This window comes from Tympanuchus pallidicinctus, unplaced genomic scaffold, assembly GCF_026119805.1.
Source record: "Tympanuchus pallidicinctus isolate F22 unplaced genomic scaffold, pur_lepc_1.0 scaffold31, whole genome shotgun sequence".
Taxonomy (NCBI): domain Eukaryota; kingdom Metazoa; phylum Chordata; class Aves; order Galliformes; family Phasianidae; genus Tympanuchus; species Tympanuchus pallidicinctus.
The window spans coordinates 15,489,894-15,505,378 of record NW_026294749.1 but is presented as its reverse complement, the minus strand read 5'-3'; the positions used below and the strand labels follow the sequence as shown (position 1 = coordinate 15,505,378).

Genomic DNA, 15,485 nt, shown 5'->3' with positions numbered 1-15,485 from the left:
CAGGAGTAGTCAGTACCATCAGCCCAGTCTCCTTGCTTCTTGATTGCTTTCCATCTCTAAAAGCTGAAGAAAGCCGGAAAAAAATAATTTGTTTTCAGGAAGAGTATGAGGAACACCTTCATATCCAGTAGACAAGGATTAACATACATACATAAGAGGGAAGTTCTGAAAGAAATGCCATTTATTCTATTATGTTGGCCCACAGAGTTGGAAGCAGAGCTGGTGTTACAACAGTAGAAGCTAAATCTTCCCACCATCAGTATTCTGTTCAATTTTGTTGCCATGCAGCAGATGGCAGCAGAGGCACAGCCCAACAGAATGGCATCTGACATGGTGAACAATTGAATTCCTCCATGTAGAAAAAACTGCACCCACTGACATTCATCAGTGCTTACTAAATGTTTGCGGAGACCAAACAGTGGATGTCCACCAGTACCCACAAATCCCTTTTGGCAGGGTTGTGCTCTATCTTTCATCCTCCAACTTGTATCCAGTTGCCATGACCCAGGTGCAAGATCTTGCATCTCACTTTGTTGAACCTTATTAGGTTCTCCTGGTCCACTGCTCAAGTCTGTTTAGGGCTCTCTTGGATGGCATCCCATCCCTCAGGCATGTCGACCGCATCACATAGCTTGGTGTCATCCTCTTACTTGCTGAAGGTGTGCTGGACCACATTGTTCATGCCACTGATAAAGATTCCAGTACTCACTTCTGGGGGACACCATTTTTCACTGATCTCTACCTGGACACTGGCTACTACTCTCTGACTACAATCTCACAACCAGTTTCCTGTCCATCAAACAGTTCAGCCATCAAATCCATGTGTTTCTAATTTGGAGAGAAGGATATTATGGGTCAAAGGCCTTACTGAAGTCCACATAGGTAACATCAGTGGCTCTTCCCCTCTCCAATGCTGCAGTTAAGGAATCATAGGAAGCCATTAATTTGGTCTGGCAGGACTTTTCCTTGGTAGGTCCCTGGATCATCCTTTCAATCCTTCTTAAAAATGGATGTGACATTGCCCTTTTTTACCATTTGCCTGGGACTTCAGCTGACTGCCATGACTTTTCAAATATCACTGAGAGTGGCTTAGCAACTACATCAGCCAATTCCCTGGGATGCATCTCACTGGGACTCATAGACTTAAGGATATTCAGGTTCCTCAGGTGGTTTACAGCAGGAGCAACAGTGGTCCACAAGTCCCTATCTTCCCACCTCTCCCTATCTTCCCAACCATTCACTCAAGGGCTTTGTGAAGACCAGTCACCAGTGAAGACTGAAGCAAGAAGGTTGTTGAGTGCAGATTCAGAGAGTCAAGTTGCAACAGTTTCTGATAGGAAATGTCTTGACTGACAGGAATATGCTCACATAGAAGTTGGGGAAATATTGATTATCTTTTGCTCATAAACAAATCAGATTAAGCTACAGAGGGGAATGGCAGTTTTATCAGTTAGAAATGTATACAAGATTCAAAATATAGTAAGAATATATCTCCAAGAAAATAAAGGACTCCAAGATTCATTAGATTTTACTTTTTTCAAACTTAGAGGCTGCAAACAGTATGTGTTTACTTTTAGATTAGAGATTTTTTCTTGTATTAACCTCATTAAACACTGACAAAAAAAAGCAAAAGCTTTAACAGAATACTTTCTCTGTCACCAAATTATGCAAGATTTTTTTCAGATGATAAAAAAATACACATACCAATAGTTATTTCCAAAAACCCACTAAAGAGTATGTGTACTTCTTAAAATCAATGCAACCAGCTCTGTGTATTAGCTAGTTTCACGACACCAGATCTTTGTGTTGACACATGGGTGAACTTTTCACTACACTACTACATAAGGTATGAACTATTATATTTAATAAGCAAAGGGGCAGTAATATTCAAGATTGAAGTATCTAAGAAATGTATGTAAGACATAATTCCAAATTCATAAAGTGCTGCAAACAAAACAAAACAAAGTTTTGAGTTTTCATGCTATGTGTGAAAAAAAAAGAGAATTTTTTTAAAATTTCAATGCTGTCAGATAAATTTTTCTGTGGGAATTATGTGGGATGGTTACAGTGCTTGAATATTTTTTTCCATTTATCCTATCACCACTGCTTAGAATAAACCAAACAAGTAAGCCATGTAACAAACAATTTTTGCTTAATTTGCTACACTGAAATAAAATCGGATGCAAGATGACAGCCATTCACAGCTTAAACACACATAATGGATTTGGTTTTTAAAGGAAAATGATTTGCCTTAGGGGAATTACTTAGCAAATACTTGTCTAATCATTTAAAAATGACATATACTATTGAAGAATTAGGTTTCCAAGTATTTAGTCAGGACAATTCGCTGATCTTATTCCACACATTAGTAGTCTTTTAAGGTCCAAAATAATAATGTTAAAAATTAACACATATTTGATATTTTTCACTGTAAATTCTGAAATAGTGGCGAGTGTCAGTGTGCAGATATTTATACAAGCATATGCTTGATTTTCAAAAGCATTAAGCATAATGTCTTTCATAAATTAACATGTGAAAAACAAACCATTTTATGTCATTGTTTGAAAATATAAGTACATATCCTTCATATCTCAACATCAAGTTGAAAACTGCTGACAGATTTCAATATAATAAAGCACTGCTGTACAAGTAGATATTTCAGAACAAACACATTACAGTTCCTAACAAAAGCATCAGCTGGAGTCAATTAAGGCCTAATATATATTTCAAAATATGAATCTCTTCCCCACATTTGATTATCTCCACTGCTTTTTTTACCTTTTTAAATCCTACACTTGAAAACTTCATTGATCACTATTTAATGGAATTAAAAAGTAAAAAGTAATTAAATATAAAAGACACTAAATATGAAACTTTGCCCCAAAAATCCTACTCTGAACATGTTATTTTCTTCATGACAGCTTATCTGATCTTGTATTTTGGATCTGTGATTAAACATTATAAATAACAAGTATTTTGACAGTTGCAGAACTGACGTTGCATAGTTGCAAGACCTTCTATTTTATACACTCTGCTCTGACATTCCTGCTTTTCAAAAAAGAGGTTTAAAACTGAAATTTCAAGCTGATAGGAGGCAGACTTTTTAAGCAAGAAAATCACTATTTTGTAATTGTTAAATTTGATTGAAAATTTTCATTTCTGTGCCTTAAGGTAGATGCACTTTGTATGTCGTAATTTCTTCTTGTGGGGTTCTTCGCCAACATCATGTTTCTTGTTATGCTCCTCTGCTTATCTGAGCTACTGCATAACAGATTGATTGACCACAGTACCTTAGATGTGTCTGACTAGAAATCAGAGCCGAAGGAAAGAGAACACCTAAATTACATCTCCCAAAATCGCTTAAAAAGGAATTATGATTTTCTTTTTCTTATCTCAGAGAGGATAGAATAAATATATGCATGGAATAAATATATGCATATTTTAAATTATTCTTTTGTTTGCTTTTGTCTGTCCCTTCTTTGTGAAGAACTGTTGCAAATTCACAAAGAAATCAGACATAACACTTATTGCACCAAAAAGCCATGATTTCCCCACAGAATATAGGTTTGCTGGAAAGTTTTTTATCTTGTTTACTTGCAAGAAAGAATAAATGCAATGTGAACAAAAGGATGTTTTTTATTCAAGATACTATGAAAAATTTGGAAGATATCAGGGAGGGAAGCAGAATTTTGCACATAAAAAATTCAGGCTGTTCAAAGAAAGGGCTATATCAGTCACAAATAATCAAAGATACTACAAGTTACTGCTGTTGCTACTAAGGTTCTGCTCAGTCTGAGATTTCACATTGTTGGGAACTGAACAAAAAATTAATTGAGCAAAGCTTGAGAGCTACCAAACCACTTTTAGGACAGAGAAGTAATCCTACTTCAAGGAGGTATATAGAGAGAACTGTTATTCACTGCAAAAAGCAGAAAAAGATGCAGTGCTGAAATATGCAGGGCTGTAAGAACTCTTCTGTTAACTTTGTGTTGCAACAACTGAGTACTTCTCCATTCACTAATGGGCTAAAACCTTAAAAAAAAAAAAATCTATTGTGACAATGAATATTATAACTTTATGAAGTCTGACACTACCAGTACCTACTGCCTTCAATCCTTTTTTTTTTTAAAGAACTCTTTTGTTTTACTTCCTGAATTTTCTAATTATTTTCTAATATTCAGAATTTAATGTGATAACCTATTGTTCCATCTTTTTATTTTTAAAGAAAAAATGTAAGAAAATAACAATAAAAAAAGAAGAAAAAATGAACCACCACTTATTTCTTTTCATCAGTGTAGGTACTTCTGGTAAGTTTCTGACTCCTTTGGACTGGTTTCTTTCAACATCAAAGCTGCTACTTCTACAGTAACATCAGTACTGTTTTGAATTTTAGAATAGATTGTTCTATTCTAGCCTTAACTTTCAAGTGTATGTGTTCATGTAGTATAAAGAACCATTGAGCAAAAAAAACCCAAAACAATTCTTACTAATAAACTAAATCTTACTAATCTTTAATTCATCTTTTAAGGAGCAGTTCTGTCATTGGGAACCACCAAAATAGTCATAAATCTGTAAGAATTAGAAGGGACCTTTAGAGATCATCTTATCCAACTGCCCTGCTAAAGCAGGTGCTCTAAAGTGGGTTGGGCAGGAAAGTATCCAGATGGGTTTTGCATATCTCCAAAGGAGACTCCACATCTTCTCCATAAACTTTCTGCATTTCTTCTAAACAAACGGAATAAACTGTTTAACAATACCAGTATTTTAACTATTTACCATAAGACAAAAAATATACTACCTCATTGGCAAATGAGAATGTTATCCAGAATTTTCTATTTTTTCTTTTACAGGCCTTATATAACCAGCTCAGTATCAGATTTATGCTTGGCTAATACAGTAAAAGCTGTAAGAAAAATTACATTTTAAATTGAAGTTGATATTTTCAAGGTCCACGTTAACCTCAGCAAGGGAAAGCAGACATCTTTTTTTGCTTCTTTTAGATGTGCCATACATCTTTACAGCATGATGTACAGGCCTGGTTAGTAGTCTACTTTGGCTCAAGGGATGTGTGAAGGTATGGTATCTCCCTTTTTACTTAATACTGTAATACTAATTTTGCATTGCCTAAAATACTAATGGTAAAAATATCAGTGAACTCAAAGGAATTTCTTGGCTAGTGTCTGTCTTTATTGTATATAAGAACTCAAGCCTTTTTCATTGCACTTCAAGCAGTAAAACAGAAAAAATGAAAGAGTAAAGCAATATAGAATACACAGCGTGAAAGAAAAACTGGTTTGTACTTTGAAATGAAAAGAAACTTGATGGTCTTCCAGGCCCAGCTCAGCTAAGAGAATGAGCAGAAACATTTTGCTGAATTGCTTAAATAAGTAACTGCATAGCTCTTATCCCAACTGAGACAACACAAAGTTAACTTTTTATCCCTACTCTTGAAACCTCATTGCTCCAAGATATTTTTCACAAGAAAATTGAACAGGATGACACTAGAACTGATCAAATATAATAAAATAAGTATTACAATCTTTAGTGCAATTCACGAGGCATTTACAGATCACTGAGGGTAAGCTGAGTGTAAGTGGTGTTGTAAGTTTTTCTTTTTTCTCTCCTATTTTCTTCACTGTCTACCAGAAAAAAATGAGGCCTTTTACCCTTTATATTATGTCATGTTACTTGTGTTTTCAACTTCATGGAGAGAACTTCTGCCTTTTCAGGGTTTTCACAAAAAGGGTGCAGTTCATTTCCAATGAACAAATTTTATTCCTATTTGTGAGCTCTTCTCTACCATGCAATGTTTTGTAAAATTTTCTTCCTCAGTTTTAATACCAAAGCTCTCTCTTTTTACATTTAAATTTTGCAAGTACTTCAAAGATCATTTTGTACCTTAAAGTTTACGAGTTCAGCGAGGACCTGCAAAGATCACTTCAAAAGGGCCACGCAACTATATGAGTATGCATGAGAAACATGGAAGATGTTGATCAAAACAAAATCTTCTTCTTCAGAATTTAACCATTTTGTTGGCTATTTATTTTATTTTATTATATTTTTATTTTTTTCAGTTGCCTCCCAGTGGAGGGGGCAGCTGAGAGACTTGTCATATGAAATAATATCCCACTAATCTGAACTATTCATATCATTCAAAATTCACTTGGCATGAAGTTTCTCTGGAAGCAATAGTGATTACATTGAACTGCATTACCATCCAGTAATGAAAAAGAGCAGAATCTGTGCTGTAGAGCATTCAAAGAATACACTGAATCAGATATTTTGCTTTGCATTTTTAAATATTGAAAATGAAATTATCCTACTAAACTGAAACAAAATAATTTTTACTATTTTTTGATAGGGAAAGAAAACATGTAATTTGAGTCTTCTTCTAAGCTGTTCTATAAATCATGGAGAGTTATTTTGGACATTTGGTAATATTCCCATGTAGGAGATTTTATTAGATCTAGGCATTTCTTCTGGCAAAATTCCCTTCTGCTTTGGCATTTCATGAAAATAAATGCTGCACTCCACCATATTGCTGCACCTGCAATACATAAAGCTCTTAAAAGTTACTTAAATTTTAATTTTTACTTTGTGAAAAAAATTTCAAGGTTTTAGGAAAGTTTCACTCTCTCTCTCTCTCTCTCTTTTTTTTTTTAATGTGCATTTCATTTGCTTAAATTCTGTGATAATGTGGAGAGCAAAAACTGGACTATCCTTGGCTTTGCACTTTGCAGAGCTGTTCATAATCATAAGTACAAGGAGCCTGGAAGCACTGAATTTTCCATGAGAGTTTGACTGTCTCAGAGTTTTGTTTGAGGTAGACTTGGGCAATCTAGTAAATCTGGTAGAGGTATATACTCTACTGGAAAAGCATTCTGTGATAGTTCTTTTTGAACAAGAACCAACTTCAGAATAACTCACAGTTCCTCAGATAACAAATACAGTGTGTTTTCTTACAAATGTATCCAACACCCATGAATTCCCCCAGCACAGCCCTACCAACACCACAGCAAGTTTGATCTGGTTTTTCAGCTAAGTTATTTCAGCTGTTAAAAAATTATTTAAGCTCAATATAAATTTTACAATGAGGCTTTCATTCATTACATGGAAATAGGAAAAATAATACCAGAATGTGATTCTCAATAGTGTTTAATGAAAGCACATAGCCAAATCAAAACAACGTAAATCACAAGATATTTTTGCTAGTTAATTATCACAATTGCTAGTTAGCATGGCAAAGTGTTTCAATAGGCCTTAAATCACTTGATGTCAATGGAAGAGACTTCAAGATACGTGCTTCTTAACTTATTTTAACACTTCTTCTCTTTTTTTTTTTTTTAAAGATGAATCTCAAGTATTTATTTCCCCTAAAACACCCACAGGGATGCTGTACTAAATTTGCATAGAAATAGGACAGCACACACTTATAGTTTGCAGGCATGTAGACTTTCTGTAGGCACCCACAGGATCAAATTGAAGGAATGGTATTCAGAAACTGCACTTGCTTTTCTTAAAACGTGATCTGTTGTGCTCTTAACCATTTGCACCATTGCTCATCTGGTTTTTTCTAAAGTTATACTCAAACACTAAAGGAAAAATCTCTGAAAAACATGTCATATTTAGACAAGATGAGCTGCTTCAGCTGAATTTTTACTTGTTTTATTTTTATCTTTATCATCAGGCAATGAATTATGTCTTGTTTCCCAGCTATTACCCTCAAGACCCAGCATGATATGTTATCTGAATGCTATCTTTTCCTCAACTGGTCTATTCAAGTCTTCTGCAAAAACGATCTTGAAGATCAAAAGTAGTGATTTCAAAGCACTGTTACTAATTCCAGCGCTGTATTCCCTATAGAAGAGCTAACTAGCAACTCAGAAATAAAGGATACAGTAAATATTAAATGAAGCTCCAGGCATAAATATTAAATTAAGCTCCAGGCATTACAATTAGTAATCCTGGAATATCTTCATCCATTTTAACAAAAAGTACTTCAGATTCAGATTTAATCTGAAATTCAAAGACAGTTTCTATTTAGAATTAAAAAAAAAAAAAAAAAAAAGGAAAAAACTTACAGTAGGAGCAGCCGTAGACCTCAATTCTTAACCCAATTTGGCCTTCTCCATTCCAATCTAAAGGAACTATACGTACATAGCGAGCAATAACTGGGTGTTGCAAATCATGTCGGACCACACTATCAGAGTTTGTATTTCCAGGAAATGCCTAAGGGAAAGAAGAAGAAAATTATTTTATTATTTCTATCTCATACACTGTAAAGATTCTGTTATGAAGGAAAATTTTAGGTAGTGAAGTCTTCTGAGAGACTAGTTAGCACTTAAGTTTGGTTAAAATGTTTTCTTTGATACTGAGCAAATGAACAGTGAGTTTGAAAAGTTTTATAGTGTTCACAACACAAAAACTGTAGCACTAGAACCTCATATCATCTTTCTCCACAGTAGATACAGTGAATTCAGATAAAAGCTGGTTCTCAGTAAGAAAGTATTTTGCATAGCTGATCCATTGCTCAGTTACTAAAACATTTATAAAGGTGTCCAAAAGGGTTATTCTGTGGTAAGATACCCTTCCTCTAACAGATCACAAACAGCAATCACTGTCTCGTAAACAGAAATCCTGATATATCCTATTTCCTACAGCAGACCCTACAATTCCTCAAATTTCCAAGAATACAAAGATCTTTCTTTAATTTTTATGTACTACATTCTGGAAGATGAGAACACAGTTTCTCTCCTAACCATAGCAACCTCCCACAGCTCTAGTTATTGAAACTTTGGAAGTCAAAAGAGTACAAAATACAGAACTTTGTCATGGTTTTATAATTTTGTTATTGGTATTCCACACTAACATCATGTAAAGAATGGGTAATTAAAGAGTTAATACCAGTTCCATGCACTGACAAATTTCTGTCGAGGGCACAGGTTGATCTAGATAACGCTGTGACCGACTCTCAAGTAAAATTTAAAAATGAGTGAAGTAAATTCAGTGTTTCTTTTGTAATTTTGTACCTCTTGGTGAAAGATTTCATGGTATTCTGCTTAAAAGTAAATGATATCTATCAGTTAACATAACAGATTGTATTGTGTTTTCATCGCACGCACAAACTATCTGTTTTCTAATGGTAGATGTTAAAGATTGCCATTTAGTTATTTTCAGCAATTTCAGAGAAATATCATAAGTCTTCCTAAGAAATTTTCAATAAAACGAGTATCTTGGAGCAGTAAACAAGGAAAGGTGATCTTTCCCACACAGATAAATCCAAATAGAATCCTGTAATACATTCAAGTACTGGAAATAAAAAGAAATTTAAAAAAAACCTAGGCTGTAGAGATATCCACTGCAAAATATAGTCATCAAAAATTTGTAAAGCCAAAAATTTAGGTTGACGCTTTGCATATAAATACAGCAATAGAAATTTCAGATGGGTATCTGTCTTGTATACTGCACAGTAGATCTGGGTATTGGTAAATGTAAAGATTCACAGAATCCCTTCCTCGATGAGCTCAAAAAATTAATGTATGTAACAGTTTTCTATAAGGTTGTTGGTTTGTACTGCTGCAATTAATGTGCTAAATAATGATGAAGACACTCATGGCTTCATAGTAAAACTTGTTAGGTACAACAGTTAATGCCTGTGAAGCACTTCCATATTTGAGGGGTAAGCATTTCTGAGAAATATAATAGTTCTGTGCTCTGAGTTGAATAGCAGACAAACAACAACAAAAAGCACAGGCTGAAGAAGAGCTAATCAACCTACTGAATGCCTATTTTCTGCATCCTGTTCAAGGACTCGCAGGACATTATGTAATGAATAAAAAATTATATAATTTTAAATTTTTATTTTACACAGACAGTGATTTCTAAATAAAACAAACAAACAAAATCACAGAAATACACAATAAGAACCTCTCTTCTCCCCCTCCTCCCTCAACACCCTTCATGCAAAACTACTTTTCAGGAAAAGCTGGAAATATTTGTTTAAACTAAGCAAGACAGCCTGCTTACTGATCTCATTAACTCCTTATTATTATTATTGCCAGAAAGGTTCTTTCTGTGGGTAATGTAGCTTTTCTTTAAGTCAAACTGAGAATAAGACCAAGACAGCTCACCAGTCTGTAAAACAGATACCACTGCCTCATCAGTTCAGTAAACTGCCTTTTTACAGGCTGCTTCCTTTTATATAGAAAGTTCTTTAAGATGCTTTATGTTTTAATCTCATGTCAGAAGACAAAATTTGGGAATGTTGTGAGTCACAATAACTTCTCTCAAATACAGTACTCCACAGGACAGTAATGTATATAGAAACGTAAGAAAGGTAAGAAAATACACCTGCAATTCCTTTCTAAATACTTGTTTTGAACAATGTTCAGTGGAGTTTACAAAAGCACTCAGTAAGAGGTTTGTAACTGGATTAGCATCATATATTTTTCAGAAGTTACAGGAGAGGAGATTTATGGAACAGATAATATGTATTTTAATGGGCCAACTAATTACATCACAAAAATAGACAAGCTTGTGGCACAGGATCTTTCTTCAGCAAAAGCATCAGCAATTGAAGCTGAATGGTCTTTGAAAGTGACTTTGTTTTTACCAATATTCTTCAGCCACATTACTATACACATAAATACTTAAAATATATCCAGTACAATTTTATTTGCATTAAGAAGAGAAAAAAAGCAAAAGACGAAGTGAGAATTGAAGTTGTTTTTAAATTTGGAGGCAAAGTTAGGGAAACTTAAGATTCAAATTCAGTTTTAAAATCTGTATTTATAATATAATGTAATTCTAATCATAAAAAACAAATGCAAAACTAAATTATAAATTCAAAACTGAATGTCATTAACATTCAGCTAGAGAATATTAATTAAGTAAAGCTGACAAAAACAGCTTTGGTTTTCTGTAGAAGAACAGATTTGCGATACCATCCTATGAATAAAACAAATACATCATAAAATTTATTTTGGGGCTTTGATCATCTTTTACAACAAAAAATTAAAAAGAAATTGTCATAATTGCAAAATTACCTTTGGAATAAGACATTTCAAAACTGAAAAGTAATGTTATGAAGTAAAGAAAAATCCTCTTCAAGCAAAAACTAACTTATTCAGTTAAATTAGTCTCTGTATAAATTAAGAGTTTATTCATGCACAATTGTAAAAATTGCTTTGATGTATGCCTTTTCTACGGTGATGTAAACCTGGTGCAATGCAGAGACTAGCAGCATGACATTTACTATCCAGTTAAACAAAGAAGGACTGCTTTTTTCATTACTTATACACTTATGTTTCTTGAATGCAACATTTTGCCACTGACACTGTAGGTACAAGATGGGGATAGTTTATGAGTCTAATGTTATGAAAAGAAATCTAGGCTTCTACCTTTATTTTGATACAGTAATAGTGAAATCACTACAAAGATTCTATGTTCTATGGCTTTACAACTCTATAAATGACTCCTGTTATTTCAAACAGAGCTTGCATGTACAAACACATTAAAATAAAAGTACATTATTATGAAATACGGAAATGACCATAGATAGAAAATGTCTGTGGAAAACACAATTCTTTGGGGATTCCAAGGTGAGTTAAACACAGAACTGACTACACCAGAGAGAAAGAAGAAAAGTAGTTTAATAAGTTAAGAAAAGCTTCTGAGACACTTCTGCTCTCATTGCATCAGCTCAAAAACATTTAAATCCAATATGCAAACAATGATTTACATCAATTTTCTATTTCAATTTCCATCAACAAATAATTATCCTATTTTCTTCTTAAAAATGGTTTATTAGCAACAAGTCTCCTAGGCAGTCTGGTGTGGAAAATACGATTGGATATCTTCGTATCTTTCTGCATGTCAGTCTTCTCAAATCTTTGGAGCTTACTGGACCGATTTCAACTGCATTTGATGTAAAAGAAGGTATAAATATTCCACATTTTTGTAAAGTTTCAGAAAGGAAAAATTCATTATTGGGAGAAATATGCATCCTACTACATTCTACTAACAGGCTTCTGATACGACTAAATACAGCTCTTTTCTATGCTAAAATATTTCCAACCATTTTGAAATAGAACCGAAACTTGGGTCACACTGTTCCTTTACATTCTCTATTGATTCCCTGCGGGTTTTCTTTAGGCCCCACATCTGTTTTTGTCTACTTAGAATGTACTGTAACCTTGTGTACATAATTAGATCTATTTCATCTATTTCATCCACTACATTCAAACAATAACGTTGAAAGCTGTACTTGTAGCCTTTCACCCTAAAACATTTTAAATCGAAACCATGATTCACCACTGTAACACTTTTTACTTTTAGAACATAATATGCTAACACTTTATAATGTGTGCAACCTGTGCTACACTTCAAAGGAACTTGATCTCATTTGCAGGAGATCAAGTTTTTGTTAGTTTAATAATAGTCTCAATAACTTTAAAGAGATAAATCTGACTTCTGCTCAAAAATGGCTCCTATACATCTTGGTTCTTTACACTGATTCACAGAAAAAAATTTCAGTTCAAAGACAGAGTTGGAAGAGCTGCACAAAATGATGTTCTGATATCATGATTCCATGTTCAAACAGCGTTTCAACCTTGTGTACTGATGTTTCTTAAGACACGAAACGAAGAAAAGCAACAACACAAACATGACCACTGTTTCTAGTAAAATATTAAATTTAACTGAATGCAAGTTAAAAAGAAAAGCACTCTTTTTTTTTTTGTTTTGTTTTTCTCCTCTAGGTGTATCACAGTCAATTATCTTTGTTTAATGTAGTTGCAGTAATGAAGCATTAAGTTAACATCCACTCCCCCTCCTTATACATTTCAAGTCCAAGAATGAATTGCCTTTGTCATCCTTCTACAAAATTATTTTTCATATCATTTTATGCACAGAAATATTACCAATTTATTTGTACACTTGCCAGGGAAATTAACTACTTCCAGTCAGTTAATCCTTGGTTAAATTTAAAAAACAACTATTTGAAGTAGGACATCTGAGAATGCACATGTGTATAAGCTGTTAATTCGTTCCACCACAAACCTCTCTCTATCCCTAAACCTCATGCTCATTAAGAGGACATAGAGATGGATATTTTAAAGTTTTATTTCAGAGGGTTATCACAGATTCCTAAAGATGGCAGCTCAGGAAAGGTAGCAAAGAACTTGTTGCTCCAGATTTTGAAACTGAATATACAATTCCATAAATGTGCAAAATATCTCACAAGAAAATATCCCATTCCTTTCTGGGGTACACACCAAATGTAGAAACTTTCTACTATTCACAAAGATAGCAGACACTTTTACAGAACTGAATAATGAATAGATTTCAACCTCTGTGCTGAATCATGCAGATTTTGTCAAGATGACACCAAATTAGGAAAAATGTCAGATTTTTAAAACATAAAATATACACCAAGTATATTAAAATAACATTAGATTGTGAAGTCAACACTGAAAGGTTAGAAATAATGTTTCCTGCAGAGTCTTTATGAATTCCTAAATAACATTATGGCACTGATTTACTTCCATAAGCACACGCTGTTTATTCCCTAGAGATTCATACAATACTAGAAAGATAATTATTTGTCTTGGTATCCTAAACAACTGAGGCTGCAGTACCTTGAGATGCTTTTTGTTTGTTTGTCTGCTTTCCATTTTGAAACACATTCAATAATAAAAATGGGTAAGATTGATTTGAAAGCATTTGTTGATGAGAAACTATCCTTGTCTTTTGTAATTTTTTTTAGGATTAAAGAACCAGTATTCACATTAGCTCTGAGTTTGTGAAAATACAGCCTTTCAGCCTTCGCAGCCCTTGAATAAAGTTACTTCTTTGCTGCCATGACAAAACAATAGCATAATTAGTAACATTTTTATTAACATATTTGGGAGTAGTCATTAATGTGCTCTTTAACTAAGAAAATTTTAACTCAGGCAATTCAGCTCAGAGGCAGATCCAGAGATAATTTGGAGCTTCAAAATGAGTAAGACTGATAACATTAAAATAGTTCTTTCATTTGCACAACAATCTGAAACATGTATATTACCCAACCCTGTGTGCTGCCAAATGGCAACATTAGGATATGCCACACAGCACAACTACTGAATTCTCTTTGCAACTGCTTCACATTTCCCATTTGATGTTCGACATATAAGTTACGAATACATATTCATTGGAATTTAATTTGGGTTCCTTTATCTTGGGTACTGAAAATGATTAGGTAGTTTTGACTCAATCTTTCAGTGCCCCAGATAAACATATGAAATAGGGAGTAAGAATCTATTCGTTTTATAGGGTTGCAAAAATAAAATTAATAAAAAAAAAAATACTTCTTAAGCACTTACTCATGTATTCACATTGGTAAATTAGAAATCTAAGCTTTTATTGTCAGTGAAGCAAAGTGGGAGACACAAACTAAACTAAAACACTTTACTTGTTATGCAGTAGAACATAATTTTTTTCCAGATTGAAATGTAACTGAATTAGAAAAGGGAGAATAAAATCACCCTAGCTCTGAGAGTTACCAAATGGATTACCCACATTAAATTAAACAAGAATAAAGAAAGCCTGAAAAATGGTTATATGAGAATAAAAATTGCTTGTCTCTCAAGGAGTTTTAGGGTTTTATTCATTAATACACAAAAAATGCTAGATCTCAAATGAAAGAGATTGGAAGAAAACTAGCAATCACTGAAGTCATCACATCAGCAGCTCTCCTATCATTAGCTGCTGGGCTACAGAGCTCAACAGTATCAGGAACTCCAGCCTTGAGAAGACCAAGCACAGTAAGAACTATGGTTTCCTTTCCTCTCTGGAACTGATATACTTAGCTATTTTCACTCACTTGGATACTTTTTAAATAGCCATTAAAAATTTTTCAGAAAAGCATGTATTCTTTGCACACAAGTGTGCTCTCAGAGTCTAGTGTCTTTCAGCTGACTCCACTACTGTATTGGTTTACTCTCATGAAACCCAAGAATTTGATGATGTTACTAGACAGAGAGGTGATAAGGGAGAACCAGCATGGCTTCACCAGGGCCAAATCCCTCTTGACCAACCTACTGGCCTTCTATGATGGTGTCACTGTGTCAGTGGATAAGGGAAGTCCTATGCAGACTTCAGTAAGGCTTTTGACATGGTACCTCACAGCATCCTTCTCTCTGAATTGAAAAAATATGGATTTGATGGGTGGACTGTTTGATCAATGAAGAACTGGCTGCAGGATCAAGTCCAAAGAGTGATGGCCAATGGCTCAATATCTGGATGGAGATCAGTGATAATTGGTGTCCCCCAGAGGCCAGTGCTAGTTTTCTACTAGAGAAAGCCAGTCTGGTTTCTTTTGAAAAGACAATATTCAACAAAGAGCTGAAAACACTTCTGCAACTTTTTCATAGTTTATGTTCACTTGGATAATCTCTTTGCACAGGAGAATAGCAAGAAGTATGAACTCTCTTTAAGGGATACAT

At 34.0% G+C, this 15,485-nt stretch overlaps 1 protein-coding gene across 1 annotated transcript in view; it reads right to left on the bottom strand.

Moving 5' to 3' along the window:
- The window catches only part of CNTNAP2 (contactin associated protein 2), a 634,054-nt gene that overhangs the window by 334,439 nt on the left and 284,130 nt on the right, over positions 1–15,485 (bottom strand). Inside the window, exon 4 of the mRNA XM_052697656.1 lies at positions 8,082–8,229. Coding sequence (XP_052553616.1) covers positions 8,082–8,229 — 148 coding nt within the window. The remainder of the gene's footprint in view (positions 1–8,081; positions 8,230–15,485) is intronic.